This window comes from Bufo gargarizans, chromosome 2, assembly GCF_014858855.1.
Source record: "Bufo gargarizans isolate SCDJY-AF-19 chromosome 2, ASM1485885v1, whole genome shotgun sequence".
NCBI lineage: Eukaryota > Metazoa > Chordata > Amphibia > Anura > Bufonidae > Bufo > Bufo gargarizans.
Genome location: NC_058081.1, coordinates 202,509,652 through 202,534,388, shown reverse-complemented (window position 1 = coordinate 202,534,388; position 24,737 = coordinate 202,509,652). Strand labels below are relative to the sequence as shown.

Sequence of the window (24,737 nt, the reverse complement as noted above, 5' to 3'; positions counted from 1 at the left end):
AAATACCTTTACAGGGTAAAGCAAAGGTTTTTGCCATCTCGCAAGTCGCAACATTTATCTTGGGATATCTCAAGTCAAGAGGAAATGGAAGGAAGCAGTGTCGGACTAGAGTCCAGAGGATCCTTTGGTGGGCACAGGCTCTGATACCGTAGTTGGCCCCAAAGGTCCAGGAGAGAAAAATATTAACTGCCAACACGTCCAAGCAACCAGTCTCCATCAGCATGTAGAGGAAAAAAACGCCTCAGGTATTATTAGGGTGCATTCACATGACCGTAATTATGGGTCCACATCCGTTCCACAATTTAATTGGTAACATTTAATTCTTTGTGTGTTATTAGTTTAAGCAGACTGTGAAGGTCTATTGTTGTGACTTAGATGAAGATCAGATCACATTTTATGACTAATTTGTGCAGAAATCCATATCATTCCAAAGGGGTTCACATACTTTATCTTGCAACTGTATATAGCATTGTAAATCTGATGGGCATCAATATACAGTATAAGTAAGCTAAGCAACTTTTAAAAACTTTTTAAAAATCTTTTAAAACTAAAAAAAATATATATTTCCTAATTTCCCTGGTTCTCTTCTGGCCCTTTGTTTACCTGCAATAGCAATCTGTGCCCCCCCCCCCCCCCCCCCCCCCCCGCTCTGCAAAGGGAGTGAATACAAGTGCTGCCCTGAGTGACATGTCTGCCTGCTGGGAGACTCAGCACCATGTTGTTTTTGTAGGACTATAAGTCCCAGCTGTACAATGACACTGCTGATACACACAGGATCTTCCCTCTACCTGTTCTTGTGCAATGCTCTACAGCAGTGTTTCCCAACCAGTGTGCTTCCAGCTGTTGCAAAACTACAACTCCCAGCATGCCCACACAACCAAAGACTGTCCGGGCATGCTGGGAGTTGTAGTTTTGCAACAGCTGGAGGCACGCTGGTTGGGAAACACTGCTCTACAGAACTCATCTAGTCTGTCAGCTCCTGTGCCCAGCATTTGTCTCCTCACTGCCTGCAGCTACTCAGCAAAGCCTTCAGTCCTGAGTCTGGGCTGCTGAAGGGGTTAAAGTTTTTCCTAAAGAATCCAGGGTGAGAGCAGAAGGCAGTGCAGGGGGGCTTGGCCAGCACAGTGGCATCTCAGACACATATCTGCTCTCTCAGGCTTGTGCATGAATTATCATCAGAACAGGAAGAGATGCAGTAAGTGCATGGTAAAACCTTTACATTTAATTAGTTAGAAACATGCAAAGAACAAAAAAATAACTCGGACAGCCCCCTTAAGTTTGTGGGTGTAACGTGAAAAAATGTTGAAAAGTTCAAGGGGTATGAATACTTTTTCAAAGCACTGTATATTGTGGATAAGGGATAGGTGATAAATGTTCTTTATAGGAATCCCCTTTAAAGGTGTTCTGCAGTTCTTTTTTAAACTGATGATCTATCCTCTGGATAGATCATCAGCATCTGATCAGCCGGGGTCCGACACCCGGGACCCCCACTCGATCAGCTGTTTGAGAAGGCAGCGGCGCTGGCAGTAACGCCGGTGCCTTCTCGTTGCTTACTGCATGCCCAGTGACGTCACGACTAGTATCAATGGCCTGGGCGGGGCTAATCTGTGTTCACTTGAATGGAGCTTAGCCCCGCCCAGGCCATTGATGCTAGTCGTGACGTCACTGGGCCTGCGGTAAACAGCGAGAATGCCGCGGCACTACTGCCATCACTGCTGCCTTCTCAAACAGCTGATCGGCAGGGGTCCCGGGTGTCGGACCCCCGCCGATCAGATGCTGTTGATCTATCCAGAGGATAGATCAGTTTAAAAAACTGCAGAACCCCTAAAAGTCTAAAGTTAGCTGTCTTGTTACCTTGTTCTCAGCTGTTGTTGCTATTGAATTTTTCTGTAGAAGACAACCTCTTCGCTAAAGATTAAGTCACCCCGGTCATTTGCTGATTGGGTCGAACTCCTGGTGATCTGTTCAAATCGGTCATATAAATAGCAGACATGGATGGTAATACATGGATGTGCTGGGTCTACCAGAGTGGGAGCTGCTCTTAATTTGTGACTCTCCTCTTTGGCTCATAGAGTGGCATCTTGAAGAGACAGCACATTTAACGTCTTTACATCTTTAGATCTTTTGACGTTTAGAAGTAATTTGGTGAAGTTTGGTGATGGTTATTCTAGCCTTGAACCATCAATAATTTTCTGGAATTGTATTCCATACTTTGGATGAACCTTCGTCTTCAAGCTATTCTTGTCTTCCAGTTCTATAGGGTATTTTGAGGAAAGTTGGTGTCTTGGTTCAATGTCTTTTCTAGAATGGTCTTTTCTCCTGCTGGACTTCATCCATTGGGTGTGTTTTTTATCATTCTAGGCTTCTTCATCTAAAACAGTTTCTGATGTGATTTTTTTGTGTATAGAGCGGCGTATTCTAAAAATAGTTGTACATGATTGTACATTAGAAATTTGTTATCAGTTATATCTTGTCTTCACTAATAAAACTGACCTTTACCACCATTGTTTGGCAAAGAAAATGTCAAGGACAAGATTTCAGTAAAGTCCATGTTTTTATAAATAGTTGTGGTAAAAAAGCCTTCACAGAAACGAATATTCATTCCTCTGTATCATTCCTTCATCCAAGACTGTGTTGTCTGCCTATATTTGCAATCCATTCTCCAATTACTATCAATGTACTGGATCTACAGTAGGTTTGTCACGGACGGGGGTAGGGAAGCGTGCACCCCTGACTGCCACCCACGCCACTGCCCCCACCTACTTGCACGATCCGTCCTAGGTAACGGGGCGCAACTTGGACGGCAGTCCCTAACTTAAGTAAGTGCAGAGGAAAACAAAAGACAGGACAAACAGAACATAAAACAAGTCAAAACTAGCTGAAGTCAAATACCAGGAAGTCAAATCAGTACAAGGAAGCAACAAGAGCGAGTCCAAACAGAAGCCGAAAGTCAGTACCAGGAGATCACGACAAGCAACAGGGGATGAGCAGAAGCGAGGTCAAACAAGCAGAGCCGGAGTCAGGATTCAGGAACACAATGCCAGGAATACAGGAGCGTATAAAGACCTTAATCACATGCAACCAGTGGCCAGCAGGCTGCCTGTTTAAATAGGCCTGGCTGGTGAGTCACATGACATGGCCAGCGTCACGTGACTCACAGCAGCCCAACTCAGCCGAGCACCGATCATCATTATTGGCGCTCAGCTCCCCTGCTGCTCGCCTGCTGCCATGGAGACGAGGACGCAGGCTACGTCCTTGCCCCTCTCCTTGTGCAGGTTGCCGACGGTGCTGCGAAGAAAGCACATGCTGCTTGCCCCTCGTTACAAGGTTGTTAGCTATTGTCAACCTCAGTTTAAGCCTCACCATTAAACCTTGAAGTCTCTTACATCAATTGTTGGAACATTAGCCTGTGTAATTGTGTCATTTGATGCATATGCACAAATTGAATTGACATCAGTCAACCACTGGAAGAAGTACATACATTAATAGCCTTACGTATAAACTGACTAAACCCATTTCCTTTAATATTAGATTATGCGTTCCTCTAAATAAAAGTGTCTATCTTTTTGTATGTGATTCATTTTCTGTCCTCGCTACCGCTTGGCTACATTGCCTGTAGGGTACAAGATAGCTTCGGGTGCATAGTACCCATAGTCGGGTGCATAGTTTCATGCCAAGTACCCTCTAGTGACAATAACTTCCAGCAAAGTACCCCTAAGGAAGCGATTGGTGATGTTAAAGGGGTTGTCTCATCTTGGACATTGATGACATATTGTCAGATAGGTGAAAGTCCCACCTCTAGGTCAGAGCTCCACCTCTATTGTCAGACAGCAGACAGGTGCAGGTCCCCGAAAGTGAAGAAAAACTACGCATGCATAGCGTGCTCTCTATTAATTTCTATTGGAGTTCCAAAAATTGCTTAGGAGGGTGCTCGGCTATTTTCTGCAGTCTCATGGAAAGGAATGGAGAGAGCACTGCACAAGTGTGGCCATTACTTTATTCACTTCTATAGGTCTGCTGGAGACAGCCGAGACAGCGCATAGCTACGTATTTTCAGCATTCCCATAAAAATGAATGGAGGGCTGCAGTGCATGCATCGCTGCTCTACGCTCACTTCTGGGGGTCCAGTTCTGCAAAAAGAATGCTGCATGCAGGACTTTTGTCTCCGCTCCAAAATCAACTTCTGAGTCTATGGGGTTCGTAGGCTCCGCTCGCCTCGGTTATGTGCCCAATCCGTCCTTTCCGTTCTCCTGCTCCTATAACGGAGCAGGAGAACGGAAAGGCTGAACGCTGGTGTGAACTCACCCTAAGCTGTAGAAACCAGTGTCAGGCAGCTGCTGCCAAGGTCAATAAGATAATGGTTAGCATCAAAGGGGGCATAGATGCCCATGATGACAACATAGTCCTACCACTTTACAAATCACTAGTCAGACCACACATGGAGTACTGTGTACAGTCCTGGGCTCCTGTGAACAAGGCAGACATAGCAGAGCTGGAGAGAGTTCAGAGGAGGGCAACTAAAGTAATAACTGGAATGGGGGGACTACCGTACCATGAAAGATTATCAATTAGGGTTATTCACTTTAGAAAAAAGACAACTGAGGGGGGATCTATTTACTATGTATAAATATATCAGGGGTCAGTACAGAGATCTCTCCCATCAGCTATTTATCCCCAGGACTGTAACTGTGACGAGGGGACATCCTCTGCGTCTGGACAAAAGAAGGTTTGTACACAAACATAGGATTCTTTACGGTAAGAGCAGTGAGACTATGGAACTCTCTTTCTGAGGAGGTGGTGATGGTGAGTACAATAAAGGAATTCAAGAGGGGCCTGGACATTTTGTGTAATACTTAGATGATGATTATTGTCGTTGCTTTAGACTGGTAACATGGAGTAAATCTAGGATAGATGAGTGTGATTCATGCATTTTCATGACGTAGGATTACACACAAGCTCAAAGCGGTTTCATTAAGTTATTGCGTCCCCCGCCATGACTTTCTTTCTAATTTGTTGATCTTGTCAGTAAGTTTATACATAATCAAAGAGCTCTGTCTAGATAGATAACTATGGGGGGGCAATTTATCAAAACTGGTTTAGTTGTCCATAGCAACCAATCAGATTCCTCCTTTCATTTTCCAAAGGAGCTCTGAAAAATGAAAGGTGGAATCTGATTGGTTGCTATGGGCAACTAAGCCAGTTCTACTTTACACCAGTTTGATAAAACTCCCCCATTCTTTTTGTCACATACTGCCAGTTAAGTCAAAAGCAAAAATCTAGCGGGGAGGCCAAAACGTTTTTCATCCTGACCTTACCTCACACCCCCCAAAAAATGTCTGCCATTTTTATCTGCCTGTCAATCGATACATCCGCTGGATGCACGTATGAATGCAGTGTGTGTACCAGGACTTCATTTCAGTGTTAGCAACAAAGGCACAAAAGGCGAATATCTCATAAAATTATACAACTGCAGTGGTACAGTGTGTACGCATGTACAGGCCATAGCGAGCTCCAGCAAATTCCATTTTCGTGCAGAGATCCAGAGAAAAAAAGGTCCACTCCCTGTATAGTTTATACATGACCACCAAGCTACCGACAGCTTTTACAGTTTTATTTTTCACATTTTTGCATATTTTCTTATGACTTTTTATATTTCATTGTAACATTTTAAACCAATGTTTCTTCAACTCCTTTAGAAAGAAAGTGATGCAAACGAATGCTTAACAAGCTCTGCCTCTGATGCCACCAGATGTAAGGCAGCTATTCTATAAGTCAATGGCCTTGAGACATGACTCGGATATTAAGTAAGCCAGCATCTCATCTGCAAACAGCTGTTTCAGTGTGATTGCTCCACATCAGTGCAGAGCAGAGAGTACAGGCTTAACTAAGTGAGAGACCTAAGTCAGGATTTAGGGTACTATCTCTCCTTGGGGATAGAGCGCCTTAATTGGTGTGAGGAGACTTATAAGCCACACATGCTGGGAAGAAAGGGATGTAAGGCAGATATCCTAGAGTCAATGTTCGACCATTTAAATAGGCCTTGAGACATGACTCGGATATTAAATATTTCGGGGGATTATTTTGGGGGGATTGCCCCTCATCAATGCAGACCAGAGAGTATTGGCTTAACTGGGTGAGAGGCCTAAGTCAAGATTTGGAGGGTACTATCTCTCCTTGGGGAGAGAGCGCCTTAATCGACGTGAGGGGACTTATAGGCCATCCTGGTCAGGATTTCGGGGGTACTATCTCTCCCTCTCACCCAGTTAAGCCTGTACTCTCTGCTCTGCACTAATGAGGGGCAATCACCCTGAAACAGCCGTCTGCAGATGAGGTGCTGGCTTACTTAATATTCGAGTCATGTCTCAAGGCCTGTTTAAAGGGTTGAACATTGACTTATAGGATATCTGCCTTACATCTGGTGGAGGCAGAGCTTAAGAGCTCATTTGCATCTCTTTCTTCCCAGAATTGCAGAGGAGCATGTATGGCCTATAAGTTTCCTCACGCCGATTAAAGTTATTTCTCTCGAAGAAGAGATAGTACCCCTAACTTCAACTCTTTTAGCCATAGGGAAAAACTCCAGATAAGACAGCGTCATGCGTACCTAGACCTTGCAGCGTTTTATAAAATGCATAAAAAAACACCATTATAACTTTTTGTCTGTAGTGCATAATTCACTATGGAAATGGCTGTATAAAAATTACAAAAGAAAGTTAAAAAATAAATAAATAGGTAAGAACGGCCAAAAAGACGATGTAAAACAACCCCTAGCTGGACTTTTCTACCTAGAGATGCATGGTATGTCTGTTAACCCTTTGCTGCATTTGATATATATAGCTACAAATATGCATACATACCAGTGATCAGCAACCTTCGGCACTCCAGCTGCTGTGAAACTACAACTCCCAGCATGCAAACATGCTCGGCTGTTCTCACAACTCCCATAGAAGTGAATGGAGCATTCTGAGAGTTGTAGTTTCTGACTGTCTGGAGTGCCGATCCCTGGTCTATTCACTGGATCACATCATACAGCTATAAAACATATAGGAGACATCTTTTCCCGTGTTTTATTTCCTTGTGCTCTTCACTTGTCAGATCATTAGTGAGCAGTTATCTCTCTCGCCGCTGGATGTAAATGACGGACAGACACACTGACTGCTCTGAAGAAGGAGTCCATGTTCTATACATCTCTGAAGGATGGAGCTAGAAACAGGCTTTCTGCCAAACACAGGGGTTTTGTGAGATCTGGAGCTCTGTGAATCGGTTTATTTTAGGATTGATTGATGGCTGGAGGTGTGGGAAGAGCGGTACATTCTTCCTCCTGTTTTCTCTGTGCTGTATAGAGGCGTCTTAATATGAAGAATAAGTCATGATCAGGAGTGGATACTATGACACAATGTGCTCGCTCCAGGACTGTGCTGGCAAGGCTGCCGCTGGCTCAGGTGTGTGGGCGTCCGGAAGTCTTGTTAATGTTGGTATTGCTATGATTCTCAGCTCTGAGCTGCCTCTCTGTGCGAAAAGATTGCCGTTTATAGGTTAGATAAACCGCTAGAAGATCATGAGAAGAAAGCCAAATAATATTAATTAAAGGGGTATTCCGGTTGTGTGACGTTATCCCCCTGTCCACAGTATAGGGGATTGCTATTACATCGGGGTGGGAGTGCTGGTACCCTCACTGATCACCAAAACCAGGACCCCATATTCCACGGAGTACCTCGAAATGAACGGCGTGATCGGTTGGGCATGCGCACTGCCGCTCCATTCATTTCTATGGGAGTTTCGGAGATAGCTGAGCGCTGTACTCGGTGTCTTTAGATGTCCAATAGAAATGAAAGGAGCAGCTGCATTTCAGTTGGCTCCACGAGGTACAGGGTTCCCGTTCTTGTGAGTGTCGGAAGTCCCAGCAGTAGGATCCTCCAGATGTAATAGTTATCTATCCTGTGGGTAGGTGAAAACTTCAACCAGAATTCCCCTTTAAGGCTCATGCACACGCAAACAGCCCCAGCCGTTTTTTGCACCGCATCACGGATGTGAACCCATTCACTTGAATGGGTCCCTAATCCAAAAGAACCAGGACCTATTTTTTTGAGGTGCGGACAGTTAATGGACCCATTCAAGTTCGTCTGCGGCAGCCGCAATATATGGAACTAGCTGATACAGGTGCATAGATACAGATGGCAGCCATGTTTTATTCATCTTACTTTTTGAATTAAAGGGAAACTCCATCTGGAACAGGACTTTGTGGACCTTTGGGTCTGCTATCATTGATGGTTCTGATATAGCAATCGTTTGCAGAAAAAGTTTTATTACATCAGGGCTGGACAAATCACTGAAAACTATGCCCACCTTGTTTTTTATTCCCTCAATGCATATAAAATGATAAATTAAGCAACTTTGTAATATGGGTTAATAAAAAAAAAATAGTGTTTGTACAGCTCCTTTGCCGACTATGCATCTCCATGGAGACAGACAGTGTAATTTGGTCATACTTCTGCCTAACCCATCAAATATATGTTCGCACAAAGGAGGGGCGAAATGGAAGGAAATATGACTGCAAGATTAGACTGACTACACACAGATTGTTTGTAGTCTGTTACCGTGGAGATACCTAGTCTGACCATGTTTCCTAAGTGGTAATTTGCACTTACTTGCAGGAGGAAGGTCTTTTAAATAGTACTTACCCATCCCTCGCTCCGCGATGCTGCGAGCTCTTCCACCTGGGAAGCGGCTGGATGTGGGACCTGGGCAGAAGAGCTTGCAGCCCATGTGAGCGCAGAGGAAGCATCAGTATTGCGGAGTAAAGGAGGGGTACTGCTTAGGTGAAATGGCCCGGAAAACCCCTCTTATCAAGAGGCATTGAAAAGTTGCTTTTCATTTTAGTTTTTGACAATTAAAGTTTTAGTTGTGATGGTGTACTGTACATAGCCTTGCCTTTGTGGGCTGTTTTTACTGTTGTCTGTGGTTTTGTAATGTTGTTGTTCTAAAAAATGAGCCAACTCCTAAAGTGGTCTACAGTATGTGGTGTGTAGACTCGAGAGCACCGGTAAATTGTCTACCCCTGCTTTAGCTGGCATCCATACCTTGAATAGGGCAACCTTAATTTTGAATGCATGCTTATGTCTCGTGAACAAGCACAAGGGTTGATATGTTAGAACACTGTAGAATTCAGTTCTTGTAGAGTAAACCCCTGATTTGATATGGTAGGATTGTGACATAAGCTTAAAGGGGTTGTCTCATCTGAGACCTTGGTGGCATATTGCTAGGATATGCCACCAATCTCAGATACTGTATGTGCAGGAACGCCGCACATGTGCAGCCGCCCTCCATTCATTTCTATGGGACCAAAAATAGCCGATGTGCGTGTGTCAAGCTGGGACCTGGAAGTGGAGAGCAACAGGGACTGGTTGAGCATACAGCAGCATTATGGGATTCCTCCTGAAAACGCCTTTAATATGATATAATACAATGTAATATTTGTAAGTACATCTTTGTGGACCTGAGCCAAGGATCACATCCTCAACTGTGCCCACCTGCTGTCGTGTTTAGTTAAAGGGGTTTTCTGACAGTTTTTTTTTACTGATAACCTATCCTATCCTATCCAGAGAATAGGTCATTAGTAAAAAACTGTCAGAAAACTCCTATAAAGGAAGCTTTCTGGATCTGTACTTAATGCCATAATATATTAGTGTAAGTTCCTAAAGGGGGTTTCCGGGCCTTTACTGTTGATGATTTACGGAGATGTGATGTTACGATGCCTGGTTTTGGCCCGCCACTCCTGAAAACAACTGATCACAGTGGTGCTGGGAGCCGAACCCTTGCCAGTCAGATAGGCCATCAGTAGTAACGTTCCAGAAAACCTCTTTAAAGTGGTTCTCTGGTCTCTCTTATTGATGACCTATCTTCAGGATAGGTCATCAATATCAGATAGGCGGGACCCCAACACCTGGCACCCCTTCCGATCAGCTATATGAGGAGACGGCGGCGCTTGCAGTGTGCACGTGCTGTCTCCTGTCGCTCTTCTTGCTGTTATGTCTATGGCAAAGCAGCAGCGAACAGGAAGAGAAAAGGTAGACACCATGGTCACATTCCGCACGCCGTCTCCTCATACAGCTGATCAGCGGGAGTGCCAGGTGTCAGACTCCCGCCGATCTGATATTGATGACCTGTCCTGAGGATAGGTCATCAATATAGGAGAGCCCAGAAAGCCTCTTTAAAGGGAACCTGTCACCATGATTTTGCGCATAGAGCTGGGGACATGGGCTGCTAGATGGCCGCTAGCACATCTGCAGTACCCAGGTCCCATAGCTCTCTGCGCTTTTATTGTGTTAAAAAAACGTTTTGATTGATATGCAAATGACCTGATATGAGTCCTGTATCCGGAGATGAGTCAAGCGGAAAGGAGCCCAGCACCGCATCCTCCGAATCTCCTCCTTGCTGGCTGACGTCACAGAGCTGGAGCGCCGAAATCTCACGATGTGCGAGCTGGCGCATGTGCAGTGTCGGCATCATGTTCATTCCCTGTACTGGCATCAGCACAGGGAACGAACTACGCATGCGCTAGCTCGCGCATCGCGAGATTTTGGCGCTCCAGCTCTGTGACGTCAGCCAGCAAGGAGGAGATTCGGAGGACGCGGGGCGGTGCTGGGCTCCTTTCCGCTTGACTCATCTCTGGATACAGGACTCATATCAGGTCATTTGCATATCAATCAAAACGGTTTTTTAACACAATAAAAGCGCAGAGAGCTATGGGACCTGGGTACTGCAGATGTGCTAGTGGCCATCTAGCAGCCCATGTCCCCAGCTCTATGCGCAAAATCATGGTGACAGGTTCCCTTTAAAGAGGACCTTTCACCTGTAAAAACAATGTGAACTAAGTATGCTGACATGTAGAGCGGCGCCCGGGGATCTCACTGCACTTACTATTATCCCCGGGCGCCGCTCCGTTCTCCCGTTATGTTCACTCTCTAAGTTATAGTAGGCGGTGTCTGCCCTTGTCCTGTGGGCGTCTCCTTCGCCAAGGCTGCAGCGCTGGCCAATCGCAGCGCACAGCTCACAGCCTGGGAGTTTTTTTTCTCCCAGGCTGTGAGCTGTGCGCTGCGATTGCCCAGCGCTGCAGCCTTGGCGAAGGAGACGCCCACAGGACAAGGGCAGACACCGCCTACTATAACTTACAGAGCAAAGATACCGGAGGGCATAACGGGAGAACGGAGCGGCGCCCAGGGATAATAGTAAGTGCAGTGAGATCCCCGGGCGCCGCTCTACATGTCAGAATACTTAGTTCACATTGTTTTTACAGGTGAAAGGTCCTCTTTAAGATCCCAACAAAGACACAAGATTTCCGTTGTCATGATTCAGTTTGTACTAATGTGACACCGGGGTCTCTGTATAGTGCTCCAGAATCTTTACAGGAAAGTGGGCAGCACACGCTGTACTAAATGATTTAAATTTAGTACAGTACAGAGGGAACACTGCTGTTTATAGATCCAGGAAGCTCGTTGCTTGAGTGAGATCCTAATTTATTGTGCCGTCTTAGTACAACATGTAGATGTGAACTTAAGGCTCTGCATGGCAATGTGTTTTCTAAAAACATTCCAGATTGGTAGTACTATGTATCTGTATTCATTTATAGCATCTATGGCGTAAATTATTGGAAATTAGCTGGGACACGAGAAGCCGTTCCCCTCCCGCTAAGCCCTGCTCATGCCGCACCCACTTTTCAGAAAAGTAGTGAGCATTGCGTGAAATTTTTTTGACTTTTGGGCTCCACTTTTCTGGGGCACAGTACCCTCTATGGTTTTCATGGTGTCACCTCTCATCCTTTTTTTAGAGACATCGGAGCATATTTACTAAAACTAGTAATGTTGTATACGCCTCTTCTGGAGAAAGATGCATCCAATTTGTTACGAGGCATGAACCCCAAAATAAATTGACTATCCTTGCCCAGAATCTGAAATCAACTATAATTTACACCAGTTTCTGCAGGGGAGGTCCCACCCCCTCCCACTAAGTCCCACCAACCTTTCTCGACACTTTTCAAAAGTGTAAAGAGTTGCAAATTATAGTACAAATATGGCATGCACTATAATGCGTGACTTTTTTATGCCGCTTTTGTTCCGCATATCCATTAATAAATTCATTATTCCTCTCATTAGCTCAGATTGGCACAAAACCCTGGGCAGAAAATTGTCAAGTAAGCTTGGCTGCATTGCAACTGTTGGTCTAATAACAGTGGAGCATCAATCAGGTTGCAGGATTCATACGTGAACTTGGTATATTCTGGTAATAGCTGCTTTGCACCCTGTCTGTACAAGAAGTGGTGGCACCAACATCTATCACCTTGGAAGAGGTCTGATGCTTAGGGGGGTATTGGCTCCCCTTAAAGAGATTTTCCAGGTTCATAGCTGAACCCGGACATACCTCCATTTTCACCCAGGCAGCCCCCCTGACTTGAGCATCGGAGCAGTTCATGCTCCGATGCTCTCCTTTACCCTGCGCTAAATCGTGCAGGGCAAAGGCATTTTTAGGAGTTTCGGTGATGTACTGGGGCTCGCCATGGGGCTGCCAAGAAGCCCTGTGATGTCACTGGCACTGATGGGCGGGCTTTAGCGCTGCCCTAGCCAGTAAAATGGCTAGGGCATCGCTAAAACCCGTCCATCAGAGCCGGGCAAGGGAGCGCATTGGAGCATGAGATGCTCCGATGCTAGCCTCAGGGATGCTGCCGGGGTAAAAATAAGCGTATGTCCGGGTTCAGCTCTGAACCCGGACAACCCCTTTAAGGAGACCAGCTATGTATTGAGACTCAATGGCAATGTTCCATGGGAAAAAGATGTGTCTCCCAGACCAAGAGAACCGTCTCTCTAGTTTTACCTACTGTCTGACTTTGAGAAGCCTTGGAACATGACAGGAAAAAAAATCCATCCACGGACAGCTGTTTTGGGGGGCCTGCCTCCTCTTTGGTATGGAGAAGGATTCTGGCTGGCTGAGTGAGATGCCTAGAAGTGCTCCATGGGAAAATGATATGCAAAGAGGTGTCTCCCGGAGAAATAGAACCATCTCCCTGGAAGATTTCTAATATAAAATGGGGTTGCCATGTTCAGGTTTTTTTATGCAGTTCTTAAAGCCAAACCCAGTAGTGGATTTAGAACTGTTCGCAGTTTATGATCCGTTCCTGGTTTTGACTTCAAAAACCGCATAAAAAAATCTGAACATGGAAAGCCAGCCTAAGGGTCCATTCACACGTCCGTTGTTTCTTTCCTGATCTGTTCTGTTTTTTGCGGAACAGATCTGGACCAGATCTGGACCCATTCATTTTCAATGGGTCCTGAAAAAAATCGGACAGCACAATGTCATGATTTTTTTTTCAGGACCCATTGAAAATGAATGGGTCCTGATCTGGTCCAGATCTGTTCCGCAAAAAACGGAACAGATCAGGAAAGAAGCAACGGACGTGTGAATGGACCCTAAGACAGGTATCCAAGTCATGTTAAAGAGGATCTTTCATGGGTCCAAACATTATAAACTAAGTATCGGGATACATAGGGCATAGTGCAGGAATCTAACTGCACTTACTATTCTTTCTGGGCGCCGGCTCTGTTCGCACGCCGTGGCCCCCGTTCTATTCTCCCACCTGGTATGCTAATTTTAGCATCGGAGCAATGAGGAGGAGACTGAGTCTATCTCTACTGGGCATCTCTTTCTCTCCCATGGCAGTTGCGCTGTCCAATCGCATCCAGGGAGAAAAAAAACCTCACCCTCTCCCTGGCTCTGACGCTCTCCGCTGCGATTAGACAGCGTTACAGCCAGGGGAGAAGAAGGTGCTCAGTAGAGAAAGACTCAGTCTCCTCCTCATTGCTCTGATGCTAAAATTAGCATACCAGGCGGGAGAATACAACGGGAGCCACAGTGGGCGAACGGGCGGCGCCCAGGAAAAATAGTAAGTGCAGTTAGATCGCTGCACTATGCCCTACATACCCTGATACTTAGTTTATAATGTTTGGACCATGAAAGGTCCTCTTTAAGTTACCAGCAATTTAGTGGCAGTAATCATTGCTCATATTGATGGCTTTAAAGGAAATGTGTTACCAGGTTTATGCACTTAGCATAAATTAGTGACAGAGACCTTGATTATAGCGGTGCATCACTAACTTGAATTAGTTTATAGAACATCACACTTTATTAGGTGCAACACAAGCCAAGCGCTCAGTCCTCTCTATATGCAAGTGCTCGGGAGTCTGCTAACTCCCACCACCCAATCGACACTGACAGCTTTTTCCCTATGTACAGTATAGAGAAAAATCTGTTGTCAGTTTTCTCTGGAAGGAGAAGGGAGCCCCCTGCTAATGAACATGAGGTGTCAGTGCTGGGTTTGGAAGCACCTAATGAAGTGTGGTATAATGGAAACGGCTTTGATTTAACTAGTAAGCAACTCAACACTATAATCGGAGGCTCTCTCACTACCCTACGGTGCCCTCTGATAAGGCAGCACAAACCTGGTGATAGATTCCCCTTAATGTATATATGTGCTTTTCATGAATAAGGTCCTTGGTTGATTCCAAACCAATGTTAAAAATTGTATGGCAATATGGTCGGAGAGATTGTCTTTATGAATAGGTGGTGTGGCTGTAGTGTGAGTTCATGGATGGTGATTGCCTCCTGGATGACATACATTGTTCCACTCTTCACCATCGTCAATGTGGGAACCACTGGGTGTCATACTCACTCCACCATGTAATAATTATTCTGGTTATACAAGTTCTCTATCTAATAAACAGTCTGACTGATGATTTTGTTTCTTCCAATGTTCAGAAGTGCCTCCGGCTGAACCCTGATGCTCCAGTTTGGGTGTCCAAACAGCGCATCTTGTGCACCCTCAACCACAGCCTGAAGGACGTTCTGAATTATGGACTCTTCCAGCCAGCTTTTAATGGTAGAGCTGGGAAATTCCTTGATGAAGAGCGACTGCTGCGGGAATATCCACCTTCTTTGGCCACACCTGTACCCTACCTAGAGGTAAGATTGCTGCCTTTTACCTAAAAAGTAATTATACAAGATGATAGTATAGTACTACTTAATTGGAGGACATATAAGAAGCAGAAGCCCTTTATGTTTACCAGTTACTTTCTCTTCTACACACTCTTTTATAGATATTTTCAATTTTTGATCTTTCTTTTTGGACCTATAGAGTTGTAGAATAGGCTCTGGAATTCTATGCCGCCCAGGAGCTGTGGTCGGCTGTCTGCTGCCATCCAGGCTCTTATTCTAACGTCTGTGATTAGAGAGATGATGTATCACATATGTTATAACTTCTGCTGGGAATTATGTATTTTATATCACCTGCTAATTTGTACAATCATGATAAAAAGTGCATTTCTATCTGCATACATGTACCTTACATAGGCCTGCTTGTTCTTGTGTTTTTTTCCCTTTTTTTTCAGTTCCGCTATAAGAGAAGAGTTTATACACAGACACTACTGGACGACAAGCAGTTTGCCAAACTTCACACCAAAGTAAGTAAAATAGTAAAAATCCAGGCACTCGGTTTATATTCTCTATGTCAGTCAATATTTGTGTCCAGTATCAGTCAACAAAAAAATTGATTACCTTTGAATTCCTAGTGTGGCAATGTGAACATTGAGGTGTTGTTTGCACCAGGAGCGTGTCACCAAGGGGCCCGGCCTTGGTGGAGTAAAAGCCCTAGTCCAGGTGTCCACTAAAGTAGTTGGGGGACACCATATAGATAGTGTAGCTGGTTCAGCTATTTCAGGGCGGGCTTTTACTGGGAACAGGCAATGTGTTGGGTGGGTGCCTCTTCCCCATGCTCCAGTCCGGGACTTAGGGCATGCTCATGTCCAGGGATGCTATTTAATCCTGCTACTGGATCTTGGGTGTGTCTCACTCTGGAGAGTCTTGTGAAGCAGAATCCTGGTGAGACTCTGTGTGAGTGGTCTCAGCCGGGTGGGCTGAGGGGCCATGAGGTTAGGCGATAGCCTGAACTTTGGGGGACGCGGTGACGCCTGTGAAACAAGGATCACGAGGCCAGAGTCAGGAGGACTACTGGGCCACAATCCCCCAAAAGGTATTGAAGTGTCACAGCCTGGAGGTTGCTGGACTGAATGGCTGAGGAAAGCCGCATTTGTGTTCCATGTGTGAACAAGGCTCTCTAGGCGAGTCAGGGATAGTGTTTAGTTAGAGCCTAGCTGGGCAAGGGTTTGTTATTTAGCTGCGACTTCTAAACCTGTGCTTTACTAAAGTGTCTGAAATAAAGCAAGAGTTTGAACATTATAATCATGTCTGCGAAGATATCTGTGAGTGTGACCCCCTGAAAAGAGACGATCCCCTACACTAATATGAGTATTTATTTACTTTATACACTTATATAGCGCTACTATATTTCGCAGCGATTTACACACATTAGCATCCGACTGTCCCCACTGGGGCTCACAATCTAAGTTCCCTACCAGTATGTCTTTTGGAGTATGGGAGGAAACCGGGGAACCCGAAGGAAACCCACGCAAACACGGGGAGAACATACAAAGTCCATGCAGATGTTGTCCTTGGTCGGATTAGAACCTAGGACCCCAGCGCTGCAAGGCACCAGTGCTAACCACATTATATTCCTCTTATTAATTGTTAAATTGCCTAAGAGATCGGTCACCTAGACACCTCACACTCTACTGCACCAATTCTCTATCAGATGCTGTATTTACTGGATGACATCATACCACGTCTTACAAGAGACACCATATGGCATCACATGGAATACCTACATCACCATGGTATCTGTGTTTTCTCTATTAGTGTGTACAGTCTTTATGCACATGGCTTCTGTATGAAGTGTTAGAAGAAGCCAGGCTCACAATTACATTTGGGTAAATGGCTGGTAAACTCTACATGAAACCAATCTGATAAATAGTAAAATTGGAGCAATAAGGGATATAACATTTTTAGCAGCCCCAAGAACTCTTCCAGATCTTCATCAAGTCAGACTTTCCTTTCCTGCCTGTTGCGGACAATAACTACATTTCTGTGACTTCATAAGATTCTATGGGTCAAAGATCTTGGTACCATTAGTGGTGTAAAGAAGAGGTACATAAGAGTTGTGGAGGTCAAGATAAGGTGTAGTAAGGCTGATCATACACATAAGATACATTTGTTCATCTGACAACTATTTCTTCAAATCCCTCCATGAACTTACACATTTCTTTGGCGATTTATATCCCAAGAATAAAGGGATTGGACGTGTTAAAATTCACCAGCTTCCAGATCCTTCCGTCCCCTGACATCTGCTGTCAGGAAAGAGTTGAGGGCCCCATGGATCGTCGAGAGCATTGCAGCTGGAATTGAAATAGTGAAAGGGGTTGTCTCACTTCAGCAAATGGCATTTATCATGTAGGGAAAGTTAATACAAGGCACTTACTAATGTACTGTGATTGTCCATATTGCCTCCTTTGCTGGCTGTCTTCATTCATTTTTCCATCACATTATACACTACTTTTTTTCCAGGGGTTATGACCACCCTGTAATCCATCAGTGGTGGCCGTGCTTGAACATTATAGGAGAAAGTGCCAGTCTATGTGCACTCCCACCATCCCAGCCACCAGAGAGGCTGGCGCCTTTTTCTATAGTGTGCAAGCATGGCCACCTCTGCTGGATTTCAGGGTGGTCGTAACCATGGAAATGAGCAATGTATAATGTGATGGAAAAATGAAAAAAGCCAGCAAAGAAAGCAATATGTACAATCATAATACAAAAGTAAGGGCCTTGTATTAACTTTCTCTACATGATAAATGCCATTTTCTGACATGAGACAACCCCTTTAATTGTTAAAAATAGTTAAAATTCCAAATGATTAATTATTAGGCTTGTTAATCCTTGGTAGCTTGTTGTTTTACCCTCTGCTTTACAGAGAGCATGGCTTAGGGGGGGGACACTCATCTAGAGGCCCCCATACATATCAGATGGTCGGGCAGTCCTGCCGGAATCATCGTAACATAGTTTATAAGGCTGAAAAAAGACATTTGTCCATCCAGTTCGGCCTGTTATACTGCAAGTTGATCCAGAGGAAGGCAAAAAAAAAACTGTGAGGTAGAAGCCAATTTTCCCCACTTAAGGGGAAAAAAAATTCCTTCCCGACTCCAATCAGGCAATCAGAATAACTCCCTGGATCAACGACCCCTCTCTAGTAGCTATAGCCTGTAATATTATTACACTCCAGAAATACATCCAGGCCCCTCTTGAATTCCTTTATTGTACTCACCATCACCACCTCCTCAGGCAGAGAGTTCCATAGTCTCACTGCTCTTACCGTAAAGAATCCTCTTCTATGTTTGTGTACGAACCTTCTTTCCTCCAGACGCAGAGGATGTCCCCTCTTCACATTTGGGAAAGGTAATTGTCTTTGGTTATTGCCAAGAACCTGTTTCCCTTATGAGATATACAAGTTTCAGTTTCCCAGTCTATATCTGGGTAGTTGAAGTCCCCCCATAATAACCAGCTCATTATGATTTGCCGCCTCGTCTATCTCATTTAGTAGTAGATTTTCTGTGGACTCTGGTATATTAGGTGGTTTATAATAAACTCCTATTAGTAATTTATTGTTGTTTTTAGCGCCATGTATCTCTACCCACAGTGACTCCACATGTTCATGTCCCTCACTTATATCTTCACGGAGTGTGGTCTTTAGACCGGACTTTACATAAAGGCAGACCCCTCCCCCTCTCCGGTTTTGACGATCCTTTCTAAACAGACTGTAACCCTGTACATTAACTGCCCAGTCATAGCTATCATCCAGCCATGTCTCAGTTATTCCCACCATGTCATAGTTCTCCTCACACATCACTAATTCCAGCCCCCCAGTTTTATTAGTCAGGCTTCTGGCATTAGTATACATACATTTGAGAGGTTTATATATATTTTTTACCCTACACCTTTCCTTCTGAACTGTTCTAGTCCCTCCTTCCATTCCTCCCCCAGTCCCATTACCTTGCCCACGGTCTCTATCTGCACTTATCTTCCCCTCCTATAATGTAATCCCCCCCCCCAGTCCCTAGTTTAAACACTCCTCCAACCTTCTAGCCATCTTCTCCCCCAACACAGCTGCCCCTTCCCCATTGAGGTGCAGCCCGTCCCTACGATAGAGCCTGTAGCCGATAGAGAAGTCGGCCCAGTTCTCCAGGAACCCGAACCCCTCCTTCCTACACCAGTTCTTGAGCCACTTGTTTAACTCCCTAATCTCCCGCTGCCTTTCTTGTGTGGCTCGTGGTACAGGTAGTATTTCGGAAAACACTACCTTTGAGGTCCTTGCCCTAAGCTTGTGACCTAAATCCCTAAAATCATTTTTAAGGACGTGCCACCTACCTCTAACTTTGTCATTGATTCCGATATGGACCATGACTGCTGGGTCTTCTCCAGCCCCTTCCAGTAATCTGTCAACCCGATCCGCGATGTGTCGAACTCAGCGCCAGGAAGACAACACATTGTTCAACGATCCCGGTCTTTGTGACAGATCACCCTATCTGCACCCCTAATGATTGAATCTCCCACTACCAGCAACTGTCTGGCCTGCCCTGCTCTCCTGGTCCCCTGCTTACTGGAGCTGGCATTCTCCAGACTGGCAGAGGAACACGTGAATGCTCACAAACTCGCGTTGTTTGTCTGCTTGTATAAGTGCAGCTCTCAAACAACTTCAAACCAGACTGCTCTTTTTTTCCACTGGATTCACTGCCACTCCCTAGTGCAGGCATGGCCAACCTGAGGATCTCTAGCTGTTGTAAAACTACAACTCCCACTATGCCCTGCTGTAGGCTGATGGCTGTAGACAGTCTAAGCATGCTGGGAGTTGTAGTTCTGCAACAGCTTGAGAGCCACAGGTTGGCCATCCCTGCCCTAGTGGTTCAGCCGAAATGCAGTACATCCAATGTGTATGTCAGCTTTAGGCCTCATGCACACAGTCGTATGTATTTTGCGGTCCTCAAACCTGCAAAATACAGATACCACCCATGTGCATGCTGGATTTTAATAATAGTACTGCCTATTCCTGTTTGCAAAATGGACAAGAATAGGACCTGTTCTATCATTTTTTGGAACAGCCGCACGGATACAGACGGCACACTAATGACATCCGAGTGCGGTCCTTATTTTTTGCCCACCTATAGAAATAGAAAGGAGTGGGTCCATGTGTGGCCTGCATAATATTGCATATTGGATGCGGATGTGCATGATGTCTTAGGCCTTATGCACACGACCATAGTTCTGGTCCGCCTCTGAGCCACAAAAACTGGACCTATTCACTTCAGTGGGGCTGCAAAAGATGCGGACAGCGTTCCGTGGCCCCGTTTTGCAGACAAAAATAAGCATTTCTACAATTATGGAAGGCACACGGGCAGCTTTCGTTTCTTGCGGATCCACGGTTTGCGGACCGCAAAAAATGGTACGGTTGTGTGCATGAGGCCTTAGTCATACGTTTTTCCTACTTTATGCTAACATATACTGTATGTACCCTTTTTTTGTATTTTTTTATTGTCAAAAGAAGGAGGGAAAAAAATAATAATACTTTATCCTTTTTTTATTGTCAGTATACTAAACCTTCTCTGTACACTAGATCTATATTTTTGAGACCGAGCACGTTCACCACCAATCTTGTATGGTGGTGAAGAGGTCTTTCAGCAGACCATCATTGTTCAACCAGTGAAAATCCAGTCTTTGTACATGTTATAACATATGATTTTTTTTTCTCGCCTTCTTTTGATCTGTTTACTGATTTTTTTTTTTCAATTGAAATATGAATGTCATATGAACAATGAGCGAACAAATGTGTCAACGGTTTACAAGAAAATTAGGTACAGTACATAATTGCAACAAAAGCTTCCCAATAGCCCTTACCCCCCTTCCCCTCGCCCCACACACACTTGTAGCCATGTTTTTAACAAGAATCGTCAATTAATGCATATCAGACTGTGGAGCATTCAAAGGATTACACCCACACAGCAATTCAGTCATATAGAAAATGGTATGTTGGAAAATCTGCATACATCTGACTTGTGTCTTGTGTACATTTCGACTTAAGTCGAACGGGTGCCATAGGGGAAAAGACTTCGAGGTGAGACATATTTAATCTGTTAAGAGTTTGTCATTCTCATAAGTACCGTATTTTTCGCCTTATAAGATGCACTGGCCTATAAGAGGCACCTAGGATTTAGAGGAGGACAATAAGAAAAAAATATTTTTCATTAGCCCTCAGATCAGACCAGCAATCAGACCCCCAATGTTAATCAGACCTCAGCTCACAGCCCCAATCAGATCCCCAATGTTAATAGGACCTCAGATCAGAGCCCAATATAAAGAAGACCCCCAATCAGACCTCAGATGAGAACCCCATGCCTCATATCAGCCCTCAGCCATATGTGATCAGCCCTCAGCCATATGTAATCAGCCCCCAGCCATAATTCAGCATCCCCTAGCCATATGTAATCAGCCCCCAGTCATATGTGATCAGCCCCCAGCCATAATTCAGCATCCCCCAGCCATATGTAATCAGCCCACAGTCATATGTGATAAGCCCCCAGCCATAATTCAGCAGCCCCAGCCATATGTAATCAGCCCTCAGTCATATAATCAGCCCCCAGCCATAATTCACCAGCCCCTAGCCATAATTCAGCAGACCCCAGCATCAGATCACAAAATAAATAAACCACTTACCTCTCCTGGACGCCGCCGCTACTCACCGCCCGCGATCTTCTTCCTCCTGCTGTTGGTTGTGCTGTGAACCTGCACGCCACTGCACAGCCGACAGCCGAGGGCCAGGAAGTGGTAAGTACAGAGCCTTCACCGCTTCCCTGTCCTCCGGTACTAATGAGTGCTTCCATAATGGAAGCGCTCATTAGTGTTCACCCCATAAGACGCAGGGACATTTTTCCCTCCCTGCGTTTTATGTGGCGAAAAATACAGTAATCACGGCCATCCTAGCGCTGGACATGCTGCCCCATGGCAGTGCTTCGCTCAGCTCTGCAGTCAGTCACTACAAACCTTAGCTAAGCTCCTGATGAATCACTAGACTGAAGAAACACGTCGAGCTAGACGCTGATGTAGGGATCCTAGCTCGCTGAGCATTTTTTGTAATCAAGTAGCCTAGATAGCTGAGGGTCAGTAATCATCTGTAAAAGGGCATTGCGCTACAATCAATGATAGGTTTGTCGCCCTTTTATCATGTACTACATGCACGACATGATGATTGTCTAGGGTGGGCATCTAGACTTCTGCCCACTTTGAGCAGAATTTATAAACATGCCCTTCATTATGCCAAAGCTACAGGCCTGCCACAAGCACACGGTTGTCTATATGGTGTGAACAGTAGAGACATTTTCCCAGGTGATCAGACATGCTCTCCTCCTTCTCCTCCTCACAATCCTGTGTCTGGCTTTAAGACAACTGATTGCAGCAGGAGCCTCCCCCTCTACTGTGTGTACACCAAAACACAAATAATTAATCCCCTCCCTTTTGTTAAAGGGTTTTTCCAAGACTTCTCTGCTGACGGCCCATCCTCCTGATCTGATTGGTGAGGGTCCGACACCTGGGACCCCCACCAATCAGCTGTTTGAGAAGACACCAGCGCTTTCAGTAGCACCACAGCCCCTTCGCAACTTTGGCTGGGCCGAGTGACATCACGTTCATCGGTCGCAAGGGGCTAGTGAATACCAAGCACAGCCGCTATACAATGTATGGTGCTGTGCTTGGTGAGCTGAAAGAAGGCCACGGTGCTACTGTGAGGGTTGATGCCTTCTCAAACGGCTAATTGGGGGGGGGGGGGGGTTGGGGGTGTTGGATCCCCACCATGGTCCAATGCTCTCCTTTGCCCTGTGCTAAATCGCGCAGTGCAAAGGCATTTTTGGGAGATCCAGTGACGTACCGGGCTCTCCATAGGGACTACTAGGTGGAGGCTTCCGCCCAGCAGTGAGCCCAGAGACGTCATCAGAACCGGTGACATCACCGGGAACATTGCTAGGCAGATAAACAAAAAAAGCATGAAATTCTCTGATGCAAATGTCAGGGGGCTGCCTGGGTGAAAATGGGGATTTGTCCCGATTCACCTGTGAACCCGGACAACCCCTTTAAGGCAAACCCCTTCACCAGCCATTCACCCCCACAAAATAGATCAGGCCAATAGGAAAGCAATCCCTATGTTCTCTGCAGAATTTCTGTTTGTTTCAGCAACATCAGAAAATTATGCAGAAAAATAGACAAAATCTGGAGTTATTAATGGGGGTTGATTTTTCAAGACCATAATAGGAAATGAAATCTTTTCTGAGACTCACCCAGTAAATCCCCTGCTGTTCCAGTTCTGGGCTCTCTTTACTTTCCTGCTTAGGAGTCATGCTGTACATGTGCAACCAATGCAACTAATCCCTGTCCTCAGTGGTAGTGCATGCATGTATGGCATGTGACCATTGAGGCTAGTGAGTATGGCCCTTCATCACTGCAGGACAAGTGCTGGTGTGATGGGGGATCTACCAGGAAAGTCTAAGTGCCATCTATTGTTAATTCTAGTTCAGAATGCTTTACTTATATTATGGGGGAAAAATAACCCACAAAAATGCAGTGTAATCTGCAGGCAGCGTGTTATAGAGCAGGAGGAGCTGAGCAGACTGATACATCGTTTTATGGGAACAGATCCAGCAACACTTGGAATTTATTTAATTTCTTTGCCAATTTTCTTTTTATTCAAACAGCAGCAAAGTAGTGCAAGAAAGTACAAATTATCTCGTAACAAGTACAAATAATGTTTGAATAATCACATCTTCAAATATTGTGCAGGTTCATATTAATATTTGCTTGAAATAATATTTGATACACACTCACCTAAAGAATTATTAGGAACACCTGTTCTATTTCTCATTAATGCGATTATCTAGTCAACCAATCACATGGCAGTTGCTTCAATGCATGTAGGATTGTGGACCTGGTCAAGACAATCTCCTGAACTCCAAACTGAATGTCAGAATGGGAAAGAAAGGTGATTTAAGCAATTTTGAGCGTGGTATGGTTGTTGGTGCCAGACGGGCCTGTCTGAGTATTTCACAATCTACTCAGTTACTGGGATTTTCACGCACAACCATTTCTAGGGTTTACAAAGAATGGTGTGAAAAGGGAAAAACATCCAGTATGCGGCAGTCCTGTGGGCGAAAATGCCTTGTTGATGCTAGAGGTCAGAGGAGAATGGGCCGACTGATTCAAGCTGATAGAAGAGCAACGTTGACTGAAATAACCACTCATTACAACCGAGGTATGCAGCAAAGCATTTGTGAAGCCACAACACGCGCAACCTTGAGGCGGATGGGCTACAACAGCAGAAGACCCTACTGGGTACCACTCATCTCCACTACAAATAGGAAAAAGAGGCTACAATTTGCACAAGCTCACCAAAATTGGACTGTTGAAGACTGGAAAAATGTTGCCTGGTCTGATGAGTCTCGATTTCTGTTGAGACATTCAAATGGTAGAGTCCGAATTTGGCGTAAACAGAATGAGAACATGTATCCATCATGCCTTGTTACCACTGTGCAGGCTGGTGGTGGTGGTGTAATGGTGTGGGGGATGTTTTCTGGGCACACTTTAGGCCCCTTAGTGCCAATTGGCCATTGTTTAAATGCCACGGGCTACCTGAGCATTGTTTCTGACCATGTCCATCCCTTCATGACCACCATGTACCCATCCTCTGATGGCTACTTCCAGCAGGATAATGCACC

At 45.1% G+C, this 24,737-nt stretch overlaps 1 protein-coding gene across 10 annotated transcripts in view; it reads left to right on the top strand.

Annotated features, from left to right (window-relative positions):
• Positions 1–24,737, top strand: part of SHANK3 (SH3 and multiple ankyrin repeat domains 3) — a 393,399-nt gene that overhangs the window by 182,092 nt on the left and 186,570 nt on the right. For all 10 annotated transcript variants that reach the window (XM_044279905.1, XM_044279906.1, XM_044279904.1 and 7 more), the window contains 2 exons: positions 14,803–15,006; positions 15,432–15,503. In XM_044279905.1, the coding sequence (XP_044135840.1) occupies positions 14,803–15,006; positions 15,432–15,503 (276 nt within the window). The remainder of the gene's footprint in view (positions 1–14,802; positions 15,007–15,431; positions 15,504–24,737) is intronic.